At 46.3% G+C, this 14,111-nt stretch overlaps 2 protein-coding genes and 2 pseudogenes across 2 annotated transcripts; all 4 read left to right on the top strand.

Annotated features, from left to right (window-relative positions):
• Positions 1 to 4,148: 4,148 nt before the first annotated feature.
• On the top strand, positions 4,149 to 5,081 carry LOC146609042 (uncharacterized). The gene has a single exon (XM_085348133.1). The coding sequence runs from the start codon at positions 4,173 to 4,175 to the stop codon at positions 5,079 to 5,081; it is 909 nt and encodes a 302-aa protein (XP_085204259.1). The 5' UTR covers positions 4,149 to 4,172.
• A 1,196-nt stretch (positions 5,082 to 6,277) lies between these two features.
• On the top strand, positions 6,278 to 7,210 carry LOC146609041 (uncharacterized). Its single transcript, XM_085348132.1, has one exon. The coding sequence runs from the start codon at positions 6,302 to 6,304 to the stop codon at positions 7,208 to 7,210; it is 909 nt and encodes a 302-aa protein (XP_085204258.1). The 5' UTR covers positions 6,278 to 6,301.
• A 188-nt stretch (positions 7,211 to 7,398) lies between these two features.
• LOC146609040 (thioredoxin-interacting protein pseudogene) lies at positions 7,399 to 7,965 on the top strand (annotated as a pseudogene).
• Positions 7,966 to 9,302: 1,337 nt separating this feature from the next.
• LOC146609039 (cytosolic arginine sensor for mTORC1 subunit 2 pseudogene) lies at positions 9,303 to 9,904 on the top strand (annotated as a pseudogene).
• The last annotated feature ends 4,207 nt before the right edge of the window (positions 9,905 to 14,111 follow it).

Genomic DNA, 14,111 nt, shown 5'->3' with positions numbered 1-14,111 from the left:
GAGCACGAGCACACAAGCTTGTATTGTTTTTGTTTTGTATTGGCACGGCAGTTTAAAAAAAAAAAAAGAAAAAAGGAAAAAAAAGAAAAAGATCCATCTGCGTATCTAATTAATGCTTTTTCAAATTAAGACATTTTGTTTTGTTTTTTCCTTTTTCTCAGTACTTGCCTGAACTGCATGGTGGTAAGAAGTAGTTTTTGGAGGAGTAAAGAAGGTTGTTGTTGGGCTGGTTAGCTTTGTCTGTCTTTGGAATTTTCTTACAGGACACCCAAGCATAACTGTAACATTTGGGGGCTTCGTCCGGTGGTCGAGAGAGGGAGTGTGGAGCAGGGAAATTATTTTACTGCTATTGTTAAATAATTGTCATCATTACCATTGCATTAATAATATAATCTGGAGTTTATATTGCATTCAGGGGTTAAACAGTGTCTCTTTCAGAAAGACTGAGTTGCAGGCTGACAGGAAGTTGTATGCAGAAGTGAAAGCAGGAAGTTATTTTGAGCAGCAGGCTAAGACGAGGCTTTAACAATGTAACAGATAGCTTTAAGAAGGCTTTAAGGTTTTATGCACACAGGTATTAAATTAACTTTGTATTCCAGGTGCAGTTATAACTATTTTATACATATTGCATATCTGTGCTTATTTGAGTTGATGTTCAGGTTCTTTAAAGGTCTTAAGCTTCAACTAGTGAGAGTGTCTAGATGATCCATGCTGAGGGAAAACTAGAACATAGAAGGAATTGCAATACATGCTTACAAAACACTTATATATCAGATCATTTTATATTAAGGTTTTAGTAGAGGTTCTTGGTTAAAACATTTATTTAGTAGAAGACATACACATAGTCTCAGTGAGCTTCTGGTCTGGTAAAAGGTCAGAAGTGCAACAGGTGAATTGAGAAAGAGCATTTGAGGACGAGACACAGATAGTAGGTGAAGAGGTGACACAAAGAGCATGTGAGGTCGTGACACACACACACATGAGTTAAATTTATTTAGAGGAGAGATTACTCATGTCTGGTTGTAACTGCAAAAGTGTCTCGGTAAAAGAGGAACCGTTCCTTGTTGTCTCGGCAAGAAAGAGGAACAAGACAAGAACTGAAAGGTAGACAGGAAGGGCTAGCCATGAAAATAGAAGATGATTTTCTGGGTGAAAAGTCATGATGGTGTTGATCTGATCTATGTATAAAATGTACCGGTGACGCATGAAGGGGCGTCAGTAAACAAACCCTGATGCTATAAAATATCTGTTCATGCTTTGATTAAGTCGAGGACTACTGGCTGTCTGCGTACAGAGTGTCTTCCCACACGTGTGTTCATTAAAATCATTGTTGGACCAAGATCCTCTGGACCATGGGTGGTGTGTACTCTCTTTCCTCAATTTTGAACCTTAACATTCTAGGCGCCATCCTGTGGACCAAACATGCAATTGAAAGATGTTATTTTCGCCGGTATAACTCCTTCAGACACTTTGTACCGCATTGAGCCAGCAGAGGGAGCACCTCTTGTTCAATCCCAGTGGCACAGCAGCTGCTCTGCTTCTGTGTGTGTGTGTGTGTGTGTGTGTGTGTGTGTGTGTGTGTGTGTGTGTGTGTGACAGAGAGACAGACAGAGAGAGAGAGAGAGAGAGACACTTGCTGTGTATTTAAAAAACAAGCGCTCAAACAAACCAAAGAGAACGACAGAGGCAGAAAGACACTGTTTTTTTTGTGGTAACCCATGAGGTCTTGCTATCGAATTGTACAGTGCATCCTGAAGCAAGGCCGAGCAGATGACATAGTGCTCCACAGGCCTGCTTCTGGTGCCTGCTCCTGTACCAACCTGCTGCAGAAACAGAAAAAGACAAGAAGTCACGTAAGATAAAACAAAGAAAATAATGTAAATACACACGGAAAGGATTTAAAGGAAGGGGGTGCCATAAACAAAAGTACAGTGAACAAAGGACGGGATGTCAAAAAAGACAGGGGGTGCCATAAAAAGATAAAGAGACAATCCTAATAAATGTATCTGACTCCAGCAATTTGCACTAAAATTTCTAGAAAGCTGGTTTTCTTTCTCCTGCTCGCCTTGTCTGAATATGGAGTAAACACAGAAAGACAAGAAAAAACAAGGGGAAAACAAAGAGAAAAATAGTAAGAAAACTAAAGATATGAAAGACAAGAAGTCACGTAAAATAGAAAGAAAAGCAGAAAAAGAAAAAGACAAGAAGTCAGAAAAAGAAAAGGACAAGCAGTCAACTTAAAAAAGCCCAAGTGGGAGGAGCTAACATGAGTATAAAAGGCCAAGAGAGGCAAACAGAAAACAGAGAGACAAAGACAAGACACACTGGGTCGGCCTGAAGAAGGCAAAAACATGCCGAAACGTCGCGAACGGCCCAGTGAATGCTAAATGTGCACTAAAACCCTAGATATGGGCAATTTTTTGAACCAGGGCAGGGACACCACCACCCGGCCCCATCGATGGCCCGTGCACCTCAGGCTACCAGCTTGCTGGTGGCCTGATTCTTTTCTTAACACCTAACCAGCCAGTGCCTCGTGGGGTTGGGGGTGCCCCTGCCCTCTATCTTACCCTAACCCTAACCACAGGGGGGTCCCTAACACAAAAAACGAAGACAAGAAGTCACGTAAGAAAGAAAAACAAGTAGAAAAAGAAAAAGACAAGAAGTCACGTACAAGAAAGAAAGATAAGCAGAAAAAGCAAAAGACAAGAAGTCACGTACAAGAGAGAAAGACAAGTAGTCAGAAAAAGAAAAAGACAAGAAGTCACGTACAAGAAAGAAAGATAAACAGAAACAGAAAAAGACAAGAAGTCACGTAAGATAAAACAAAGAAAATAATGTAAATACACACGGAAAGGATTTAAAGGAAGGGGGTGCCATAAACAAAAGTACAGTGAACAAAGGACGGGATGTCAAAAAAGACAGGGGGTGCCATAAAAAGATAAAGAGACAATCCTAATAAATGCTTCTGGCGTAGGATCTTGGTGCGGCCGTTTGCCTGGTAGGTGTGTTTGGCTATGATGGCAGCCTTGGGCACAACAATGCGGGAGCAGGTGTTCTCAAACTTCGCATTGATGCAGATCTCTTCGCCTTCACAGAATCCACGCCGGTCAATTTTTGCATTCAATGACACCTGACCGTCAGGGATGAACATGCAGGTGACTTTCTTCTCGGAGGGTCAGCGCTCGTTTGCATGTATTAGCTCTAGAATTGCCACAGTTATCCAAGTAACGGATGAGCGATCAAAGGAACCATAACTGATTTAATGAGCCATTCACAGTTTCACTGTACCGGCCGCGTGTACTTAGACCTGCATGGCTTAATCTTTGAGACAAGCATATGCTACTGGCAGGATCAACCAGGTAGCCCCTCAGGCGGCGGCAGCGGCGCGCACGCACGCGCTCGCTCGCTCGCTCGGGGCTACTGAGCCCTGTCGACCAGGGCGAGGCTTTCCGGATGCACGTGTGGACCGGGGCGAGGGTTCGAGAAACCGTGTTTGCCGGACGGGGCCCCGTCGCCCTCGCGGGGTGGGCAAACTCTGGGTTTGCCTACCCACTCTGCGACGAGGCCCGCCGTGGTATGACCACCGGGACGGACCGGGCGTCTCGGTCTCGCTACCGAGCGATCGCGTCTGGCGGGGGGGGGGGAAGCGTGGGGAGGACAGGGCGGGGTCCGAGAACCACCACCCCCTTCGACCTTCGCGCTGTAACCCCCGGCCAGCGCTAGAGGCGAGCCTGCGGGCCGGAGGAGCTGACCGCCCGAAGGCGCCGGCGAAGGTGCCGGGCCCGGCGGCAGCCCTCTGATGGCAGGCCACGTTTGCCAGTCGATCGGGGTGGGAGGGCACAACCCTAGAAAAAAACTTACCTGTTAAAATAAAGCCTGTATAAAGGAAAGAAAAAACTTACCTGTTAAAATAAAGCCTGTATAAAGGAAAGAAACAAAAAGGAAAACACTTATTCACCTGGGCTCGACTGAAGAAGGCACTTCTATGCCGAAACGTCTCGCGATAGCCCATTAGCTCTCAAACCCAAGACATGGGTAATTTTTGGAACCGCCGGGCAGGGTCTCCACCTCCCGGCCCCCATTGATGGACAGTGCAGTCAGGCCCTTGGTGGCCTGTTATCACCTAAACCCTAACCCCCTAACCAGACCCCCCTCCCCTCCGGCGGCCGGACATGCTGAAGTGTATCCCCCTGTGGCGCTGCAACCGCCACGTCGAGTCGGTGGACAAGCGGCATTGCAACTTGCAGACGGTTCCTGATGAAATATTTCGATACAGCCGCAGTTTGGAGGAGCTTCTCCTTGATGCCAATCAACTCAAAGAGCTACCAAAGCCTTTCTTCAGACTACTGAACCTCCGGAAACTTGGCCTGAGCGACAATGAGATCCAGAGACTCCCGCCTGAGGTGGCTAACTTCATGCAACTGGTGGAATTGGACATCTCCAGGAACGATATTTCTGAGATCCCAGAGAGCATTAAGTTTTGCAGGGCCTTGGAGATTGCAGACTTCAGTGGAAACCCCCTCTCCAGATTGCCGGATGGTTTCACTGAACTCCGAGCGCTCGCTCACCTGGCCCTCAATGATGTGTCATTACAGATGTTGCCCAATGACATTGGAAATTTGGCCAACCTGGTGACGTTGGAGCTCAGGGAGAACCTGTTGAAGTCTCTGCCCATGTCGCTCTCTTTCCTGGTGAAACTGGAACAGCTGGACCTGGGCAGCAATGAACTGGAAGTTTTGCCGGATACCCTCGGCGCTCTCCCCAACCTAAGGGAGCTGTGGCTGGACCGTAACCAATTGTCCTCATTACCACCAGAGCTGGGAAACCTTCGTAGGTTGGTGTGTCTGGATGTGTCGGAGAATCATCTGGAGGAGCTCCCGTCAGAGCTGAATGGCCTCCTGGCTCTCACAGACCTGCTGCTCACACAGAACCTGCTGGAGGTCGTCCCGGACAGCATAGGGTCTCTGAAACAGCTGTCCATCCTGAAGGTGGACCAGAACAGACTGACCCATCTGACTGATTCAATAGGCGAGTGTGAAAACCTCACAGAACTTGTCCTGACGGAGATAAGAAAGATCTAACCCAAGACATGGGTAATTTTTGGACCCGCTGGGCAGGGTCTCCACCTCCCGGCCCCCATTGATGGACAGTGCACTCAGGCCCCTGAAAGGGTGGCCTGCTATCACCATAATCCTAACCAGCCCGTGCCTCGTGGGGGTGGGAGATGCCCCTGCCTGGCCCTAAAACCCTAACCCTAACCAGGGGGGGGTTACAAGAAGTGCAGAGCTAGAACTAGTGTGGCTCCACTACACAGTCAGGACTGTAAAGTTAAGAAACCACTAATTCAGACTCAGGCCTTATATTTACTGTTCTTTGTGTCAGGACAAGAAGTGAAAAGTTGTTGGGTGGAAAAAGGAATGAATGAATACATGACTTTTGCACACAGATCTCATTAACACACAAAACACATCCCATCTGAGGCCAGACAAATGTGGACTGTGAAGGCTCTCTATTGCACATTTAACTGTTGTCAAAGTAACAGCTGAAAAAAATATATTTTGCTGTACCACTAGTGTAAAAAGTGAAATTAAAAAAGGAAAAAAGAAGAAGAAGAAAGGCAACCATTCAGTAGTTCTTGCCCTTTAAGGCTAATCAAAAATGGTGGAAATGTGCTTTTCCTCTCACACTTGACTTGTTGTAGTATGTTTGAATATGAGAAAATCATTAAAAAAAAGTTTTTGGGAGATGCAAAATCCATAAAAAAAAGGAGTAAAAAAAGCCTAAGTAAAAGGAAGAAAAATTAAAAGAAATGCTTACCTGCAATACCTGAAGAAAAAGGAGAGAAAAAAGTTAGAAAAAAGTGCTTACCTGCAAACCCTAAATAAAAGGAATTAAAGAAATGCTTACCTGCAACCCTAAAGGAAAAAACCTGTATAAAAGGAAGAAAAAAGTGCTTACCTGCAAAAACCTAAGTAAAAGGAATGTAAAAACTTAAATAAATGGCGGTGAAAATTAAAAGAAATACTTACCTGTAAAACCTGTATAAAAGGGAGAGAAAAACACTTACCTGCAACCAGTACTGACCTGAGCCAGCCTGAGGAAGGCACTACGATGCCGAAACGTCGCGATGGCTCATTGCAGATCGAACCCAAGACATGGGTAATTTTTGGACCCGCTGGGCAGGGTCTCCACCTCCCGGCCCCCATTGATGGACAGTGCACTCAGGCCCCTGAAAGGGTGGCCTGCTATCACCATAATCCTAACCCCCTAACCAGACCCCCCTCCCCTCCGGCGGCCGGACATGCTGAAGTGTATCCCCCTGTGGCGCTGCAACCGCCACGTCGAGTCGGTGGACAAGCGGCATTGCAACTTGCAGACGGTTCCTGATGAAATATTTCGATACAGCCGCAGTTTGGAGGAGCTTCTCCTTGATGCCAATCAACTCAAAGAGCTACCAAAGCCTTTCTTCAGACTACTGAACCTCCGGAAACTTGGCCTGAGCGACAATGAGATCCAGAGACTCCCGCCTGAGGTGGCTAACTTCATGCAACTGGTGGAATTGGACATCTCCAGGAACGATATTTCTGAGATCCCAGAGAGCATTAAGTTTTGCAGGGCCTTGGAGATTGCAGACTTCAGTGGAAACCCCCTCTCCAGATTGCCGGATGGTTTCACTGAACTCCGAGCGCTCGCTCACCTGGCCCTCAATGATGTGTCATTACAGATGTTGCCCAATGACATTGGAAATTTGGCCAACCTGGTGACGTTGGAGCTCAGGGAGAACCTGTTGAAGTCTCTGCCCACGTCGCTCTCTTTCCTGGTGAAACTGGAACAGCTGGACCTGGGCAGCAATGAACTGGAAGTTTTGCCGGATACCCTCGGCGCTCTCCCCAACCTAAGGGAGCTGTGGCTGGACCGTAACCAGTTGTCCTCATTACCACCAGAGCTGGGAAACCTTCGTAGGTTGGTGTGTCTGGATGTGTCGGAGAATCGTCTGGAGGAGCTCCCGTCAGAGCTGAATGGCCTCCTGGCTCTCACAGACCTGCTGCTCACACAGAACCTGCTGGAGGTCGTCCCGGACAGCATAGGGTCTCTGAAACAGCTGTCCATCCTGAAGGTGGACCAGAACAGACTGACCCATCTGACTGATTCAATAGGCGAGTGTGAAAACCTCACAGAACTTGTCCTGACGGAGATAAGAAAGATCTAACCCAAGACATGGGTAATTTTTGGACCTGCTGGGCAGGGTCTCCACCTCCCGGCCCCCATTGATGGACAGTGCACTCAGGCCCCTGGTGGCCTGCTATCACCATAATCCTAACCCAGGAGGGAAGGACCGCGCATTCCTCGGTCCCCCCCAGGGGGGACGGGGCCGTAACCAACGCCCTAACCCTAATGATGCGGGTGTCCGCGCTGAAGCTTCTGGGTCTGGGCTGCGCCAAGGTGGAGTACGCTAAAGGCAAGCAGCGGTGCCGACAGGAGGCCGAGTACCTCAGACATGAAACGGTCCTGCGGCTGCAAGACCAGCCCACAGACTCTGACGGCTCTGTGGTGTTGAGACCTGGCAACAAGTACGAGTACACGTTTGGATTCGAGCTCCCTCAGCAAGGGCAACTGGTGTCGTCATACAAGGGGAAGTTCGGCTACGTCCAGTACTGTGTCAAAGCCCTGATGGAGAGGCCGCAGCAGCCCGTGCTAGAGTGCAAGAAATGTTTCGAGGTGGAGGAGCCACTGGATGTCAACACCCCAGACCTGCTGTCTCCAGCAGGTGGCATGAAGCAGAAGAAAGTCACCTGCATGTTCATCCCTGACGGTCCCTGGGTACTGGAAGGCTGGTGCGTTCATAAAGATGGGACTGTGAGGCGGAGGAGGAGTTCAACGGCAATGCTCGCATGCTGCCGGTCGGCTGAAGTCCACCAGTGGGAACCGTGGAACTGTGGTCCACCTGTTAAGGACCAAACTTGAAAACAGGCAGAAGGTCTGAACTCCAGAGGAGGTTGGATGGAGAAGTAAAGGCACGAGTGTGGAGGTGGACTGAAATGTTGGTCGTTTGTTATGTCAGCTGCCTTCAACCTGCTTCATCGCTTATGAGTCTTCCTGCTCGTGCTCCTCAGACCAGAGATGTTGAGGCCCGATGGCACAGTGATATGCTGCATTTCTGAATAAGCTGCCCTTTCCAGAGACTCTCCATTTACAGCCACTATGACTTTGTTACTGGGCCGAGCACTGGCCTGCTGTGGCACCGTGGCTTTTTCTCATTGCACTCCAAGACTGTATTTTTACAGGACTACTCAAAAGGAAACATCCTTTTACCAGTCCACTCAGTTTGCATCGCTGTTACGAAATTGTTGGGAACACTGTTGCTTTTCAGAATCACAGCATGTAAATTTCTTCCTTAAATGTCAGTAGTGTTACCAGTGTTTGAAAAAAGTCCTTTATTCCTATATTGTTGCTTTTGACTCTCCTACTGCCCAGAAGACTCTGTTCAACTGAACAATGTTTTTGATGTGGAGATATGCAACTTCCACCAGTCACCACAGCTTGGTGACTGGTGCTAATTACTGCGAGTGCCGTCCATACCACACGCTCTCGATGGAACGCACTTTATCTGAGGATCCTTGTATCTGATCTGCAGTTGTCCCAGGCAACATTTCATTTAAGAGTTCCACTTCTGTGAATTCACAACTTCTGTTCTTTCAGGGCGCAGGGAAATCACTGTTAATGACTCATTTGTGAGAAAATATGTTTGTAATACGCTCTTGATACGTGCAGATGTTTTTGTATGAAAGCCGAGGGGAGAATATAAAAGGCGGAGCTCACACAGGAGCTCATTTTCCACTCGGCACTCGATGAGAGCACATCTCTGCCAGTCCAACTGTTGCCAGCTAACCTAGCTTACAGTTTTCTGTGTGCCACACCTGAAGAAGACCGTGTACGGTCGAAACGTTGTGTTTTTTGTGTTTATTTTTAAATAAACAGTTTTTTTTGGCACACCTTCTTTTGTTGTTTACTGTTTTTACGTGACTTTTTCCTTTCCACATTTTGGAAAGCGTTTTTTGTTCACATTAAAATTAAATAAATATTTTTTGAAGCACATTTAATTTTTTTTGGAAAAAAGAAAAGAAGAAAAAAATTCTGGACGCCATGGACGACGGCTGGACGGTGGTATGCTATGGCCGCCGCCGCCAACGTGACCGCCAAGTCTTCTGGGACGGGTACGGAGGGCCGCAGGGAGGGATGGACCGTGCACGCTCCTTTTCCTTTCGGAGAAGGGATTATCTTCCCCACCCTAACCCATTTTAGTCCTTCCTCAAATGAGAAGACGTAAAAGATGGAGCTTCATATTTTAGAGCACAGCTTGAAAGTGGCGAGTATAGAGAAAGAAGGGATCCAGATTTGCACTCACGGATTAATAAAACTCGCCTTCCTGGCCTCCAAAACAAGATGCAAGTTTTTCAGTTTGACAGAGACTCCAGAGGACTATACCATCATCGTCGACGAGGAAGGATTTAAAGAGCTGCCCCAGTCGGAGCACATCAGCGTTGCCGACGCCACGTGGGTGGCCCTTAACGTGGTGTCAGGAGGTAGCAACACATCCACTTCACAACCCATAGGAGTCACCAAAATCGCTAAATCAGTCATCGCACCACTGGCCGACCACAACATTTCTGTTTTCATGCTGTCGACGTATCAGACGGACTTCATCCTGGTTCGAGAGCGAGACCTCCCGATGGTCATGCACACTCTGTCTTCCGAATTCACTTTGTTTCGAGTGGTCAACGGGGAGACTGTTGCTGCTCACAATCTGGGGGTGACCAATGGCTTTGTGAAACCAAAACTAGTGCCCCGTCCTATCATTCACCCCTTATCCAGTCATAAGAAACAGAAAACGTACAAGTTGTGAAATAAGAAAAAGAAAAACGTACAAGTTGAGAAATGGAAGAAACACGTAAAAGCCGTAGAACTGGAAAGGACAAATGAGAAGGGGGTGCCAGAGAGGAAAAATACAGGACGGGATGTCAATAAAGCAGGGGGTGCCATTTAAAAATTAAAAATATAAACAGAATGAAAAAGTTAAAGAAAGAATAAGAAAAAGAAAACGTACAAGTTGAGAAATAAGAAAAGAAAACGTACAAGTTGAGAAATATAAGAAAGTTAAAGAACAAACAGAGAAACAGAAATATAAAGAAAAGAAAGAAAACAGAAAGCCCAAAGTGGGTGGAGACAGAGAGTATATAAAAGCCGAGACAGGCAAGAAACAGAAACAGAAGACACGTTGGGCCAGCTTGAAAAAGGCACAAATACGCCGAAACGTCGCGAAGGCCCAACGATGCGCATTGGCCAATTATCACCCTATATGGGCAATTTTTTGAACGGGGGACGTCTGCCCACTTCATTCGTCGTGAGCGTGCCTCCAAGGGGGTCCAGCGGCTGCTGGGTCCCCTTTCTCTTTCCTCATCCCTAACCAACCCTAATCATACCTGCATTTGTCCACTGGAGGGAGACAAAAACACCAAGCTCTGAGATTCAAATTTTGAACTGCAGACCTCACAGTGTCTGTGTGTGTGTGTGTGTGTGTGTGTGTGTGTGTGTGTGTGTGTGTGTGCGTGCTTTGGTGTGTGTGTGTGTGTGTGCTTTGGTGTGTGTGTGTGTGTGTGTGTGTGACAGAGAGAGAGAGAGAGAGAGTGACACTTGCTGTGTATTTAAGAAACAAACGCTCAAAGAAACCAAACAGAATGACACAGGCAGAAAGACACTGTTTTATTTGTGGTAACCAATGATGCATTTCTTCTCCCCTTGTACAGGGCCTTTTATGACAGGAACAGGAACCACAGAGCGTCAGCGGCAGACATCCAAGCTGCACAGGGCACACGCAGCACCAGGCAGAATTAATGACGTCCCTGATCCACAGCTCAAGCCCAGCCACCCGCTGCCTCCTCGCCGCCTCCTCCCGGGACCTTCAAGGACCACCCACCAGCCACTGGTACACATTCCAATCTTACACAATGGCCCCAGCATCACAGGGCATCTCCTGACATTAAAATCTATCCTGATTTCTGTTGTTTTTCCCTCATCTCTGAGCCGCTGAGTGTGTGTGTGTGTGTGTGTGTGTGTGTGTCTCTCTCTCTTTTACACAAAAAACACATGTCAGTTGTTAAGGAAAATGTTATAAAACACTTCTTCAGTAAAGACTCAGAGAAGAGAAACACACAGAACTTCTTGCTAGCAAGGGCAGCCTCCACTCTAAGAGACTCCAGTGAGAGAACTGCCCCGGTCTTTATTTTATACTCCATTGAGCGTGTGTGTGTGTGTGTGTGTGTGTGTGTGTGTGTGTGTGTTGACAGAGAGAGAGAGAGAGAGAGACAGAGAGAGAGAGAGAGAGGGAGAGAGAGAGGGAGAGATACAAAGGAATGTAATTCAAATTTTGCACTTCAGACCTTACAGTGTGTGTGTGTGTGTGTGTGTGTGTGACAGAGAGAGAGAGAGAGAGACACTTGCTGTGGATTTAAAAATTTTAAAAAACACACAGAAAACCCAAAGAGAAAAAGAGGCACACAAGTCGATTTGTACCGCATTGAGTTGCAAAGCAGCTGACCAGCTTGTGTGTGTGTGTGTGTGTGTGTGTGTGTGTGTGTGTGTGTGTGTTGACAGAGAGAGAGAGAGAGAGAGAGAGAGACAGAGTGAGAGAGAGGGAGAGATACAAAGGAATGTAATTCAAATTTTGCACTTCAGACCTTACAGTGTGAGTGTGTGTGTGTGTGTGTGTGTGTGTGTGTGTGTGTCTCTTTTACACAAAAAATGCACTTGCAACAACTTTAATATGGAATGTACTGGACTTCCCAGCTAGGCGCCCTCCTGTGGACGACAGGTGCAATCCCAGTTGCACAGCACTTGACCAGCTTCTGTGTGTGTGTGTGTGTGTGTGTGTGTGTGTGTGTGTGTGTGTGTGACAGACAGACAGACAGAGAGGGAGATTCAAAGCATCAGGACCAGGAGATGACACAGTGCTCCAAAGGCCTGGTTCTGCTGCCTCCTCCTCCACCCACCTGCTGCAGACGCTTCTGTGAAGGGAAACTGCTACATGTTATGTCACCAATCCCTGCCATGCTGCGTGTCTAACGACCCGGCAGGGCCTGCTGAGTACAGTGGTGGTGGACCCAGGCCCTCTGCACCTTCCTTTCTCCGATTGGGACCGTTTTGTCCCATCCTTTTTGGTCCGATTCGCCATATCTCCAGAACCGAAGAAGCCATCGGCGTGGCCTCTTCGCCACAGCGTCCGGCACCCACCAAAACCCCCACCTAGACACCAACCTAACCCCTAATTATTGCTAGTTATTTTAATTTTTACCTGTCGTCTTGTGTTCCAGTCGGTCGCAGCAGCAGTGTGTTACCAGTCGCCAATACTCTCCTCTTTAGTTTGAGAAGTCTCCTTTTGTATTAACTATGCTTTTCCAAAAACGTCTATCTTTGTGTACACGTTGAATGAATGTTAATGGGAGACCAGTTCTTTGGGGGGTTTTTTTGGGGTTTTTTTGTGGACAATCCTTGTCAGTGTTGGAGGAGGACTGTGAAGGACGACCGTTTTGCTCTCCCTGACATTTCGTATTAATGCTGGTCAAGAACAAAAATGAGAATGACACTGCTGGAAGTTATCACATCACTATAGTTTCTTTTAATAAGCACTTTTTAAAACTTTATATATTTATAATGCAAGGTAGCTAATGAGTAGACATACTGAGTTTGTGGGTCTCGTCTTTATGACATGTTTAAAAAAAAAAAAAGAGAGAGAGAAAAAGATTTGACTGTTTGTCCTCAAACTTTCAGACTCTGCTTTTGTTTCCCCAGCCCCGATTTCTGAGTGAAGGTACGCGTTTCAGGATATTTCATTGAAATATTGCTCTAATATTTTCAGTTTAGTTCTGGCACAAGGCACACAACACAGACACACTGAGCTCGGCCTGAAGAAGGCGAAGGAACGCCGAAACGTCGCGAAGAGCTCAGTAGATGCGCGTAAACCCAAGATGGGCAATTTTTTTGAACTGGGGCAGGGGTACCACCATCCTGTCCCACGGTGGAGAGTGCATCTCAAGGAACCGGCGATTGCTGGTTCCCTGATCTTTTTTCAACACCCTAACCCTTTACCACAGACGTGGAGTGAGGACCCGCTGTTCACTTTCAGTCAGTACACTGAAAATGAGTTTCATCAGACTAACCACAAATGTACGACAGTCAAGAACTTCTGCAGCTCTGAGCCAAGTTTCCTAAACAGTCTGCAGTATGAGGAGGACGAGGGATTATCTTCCACAACCTAACAGTGTACAGTGACTGATCAGGCAGTACAGTTTTAGGAACCTTTTTAACTGAGGCAGGATGGCATTTTGGTTTTTAATCAGAATCTACCCTTCAGCCAGAATTCATTTAAAGAGCTGTGGGAACATCTACCTGTGACTGAATCTCTGTCCGTCAGTTTGGACACTACCTCAACCGTGAACAGCATTGTTTTTATACTTGGATCTGTTGTGCCAAAGTAGGTAGTTTCCCCTGTGCTGGGAGCACGCAGGAAGTACTGATGTTTTCATTTTGTGAAAAAGTGAAAAATTAGTATCGTTACATTACCATTCAGTTTGAGGGTTACAACAGAAAATTATGTTATATATATATATATATATATATATATATATATATATATATATATATATTTATATATATTTATATATATTTATATTTATTTATTTATTGGAAAAGCCGACGTAGGACAGTTTTCCAATTTCATTGTACTACTGTACTATGTATGACTGTGAAATGACAATAAAGAGTTATCTTATCTTTTCTCATCTCACGGGGTATCAGATGGGATTATTTTAATAAAACATTAACATTTTGGCTGATAACTATTTTTATTCTCCTGTAACTTTACTCTAAAAAGAGCTAAATCCTCTAAAGTTTCAGGAGTAATGCGTCATAATAAGAAGTGTTTGTGAATGAAAAATCAGCAATGTGAGATACTGTTTGTCCGTGATTTACACAGGGGGAACAAATTGTGGCAGGATCAGCCTGATATTATTTGTATCCCACTATAACTTCGTTGTATAAAGAGCTAACTTCTCAAA

Source organism: Diplotaxodon limnothrissa, linkage group LG23, assembly GCF_057381915.1.
Source record: "Diplotaxodon limnothrissa isolate DT_005_m linkage group LG23, D_limnothrissa_male_GT1.1, whole genome shotgun sequence".
NCBI lineage: Eukaryota > Metazoa > Chordata > Actinopteri > Cichliformes > Cichlidae > Diplotaxodon > Diplotaxodon limnothrissa.
The sequence above is the reverse complement of the archived record's forward strand: the minus strand, read 5'-3'. Positions and strand labels throughout refer to the sequence as shown.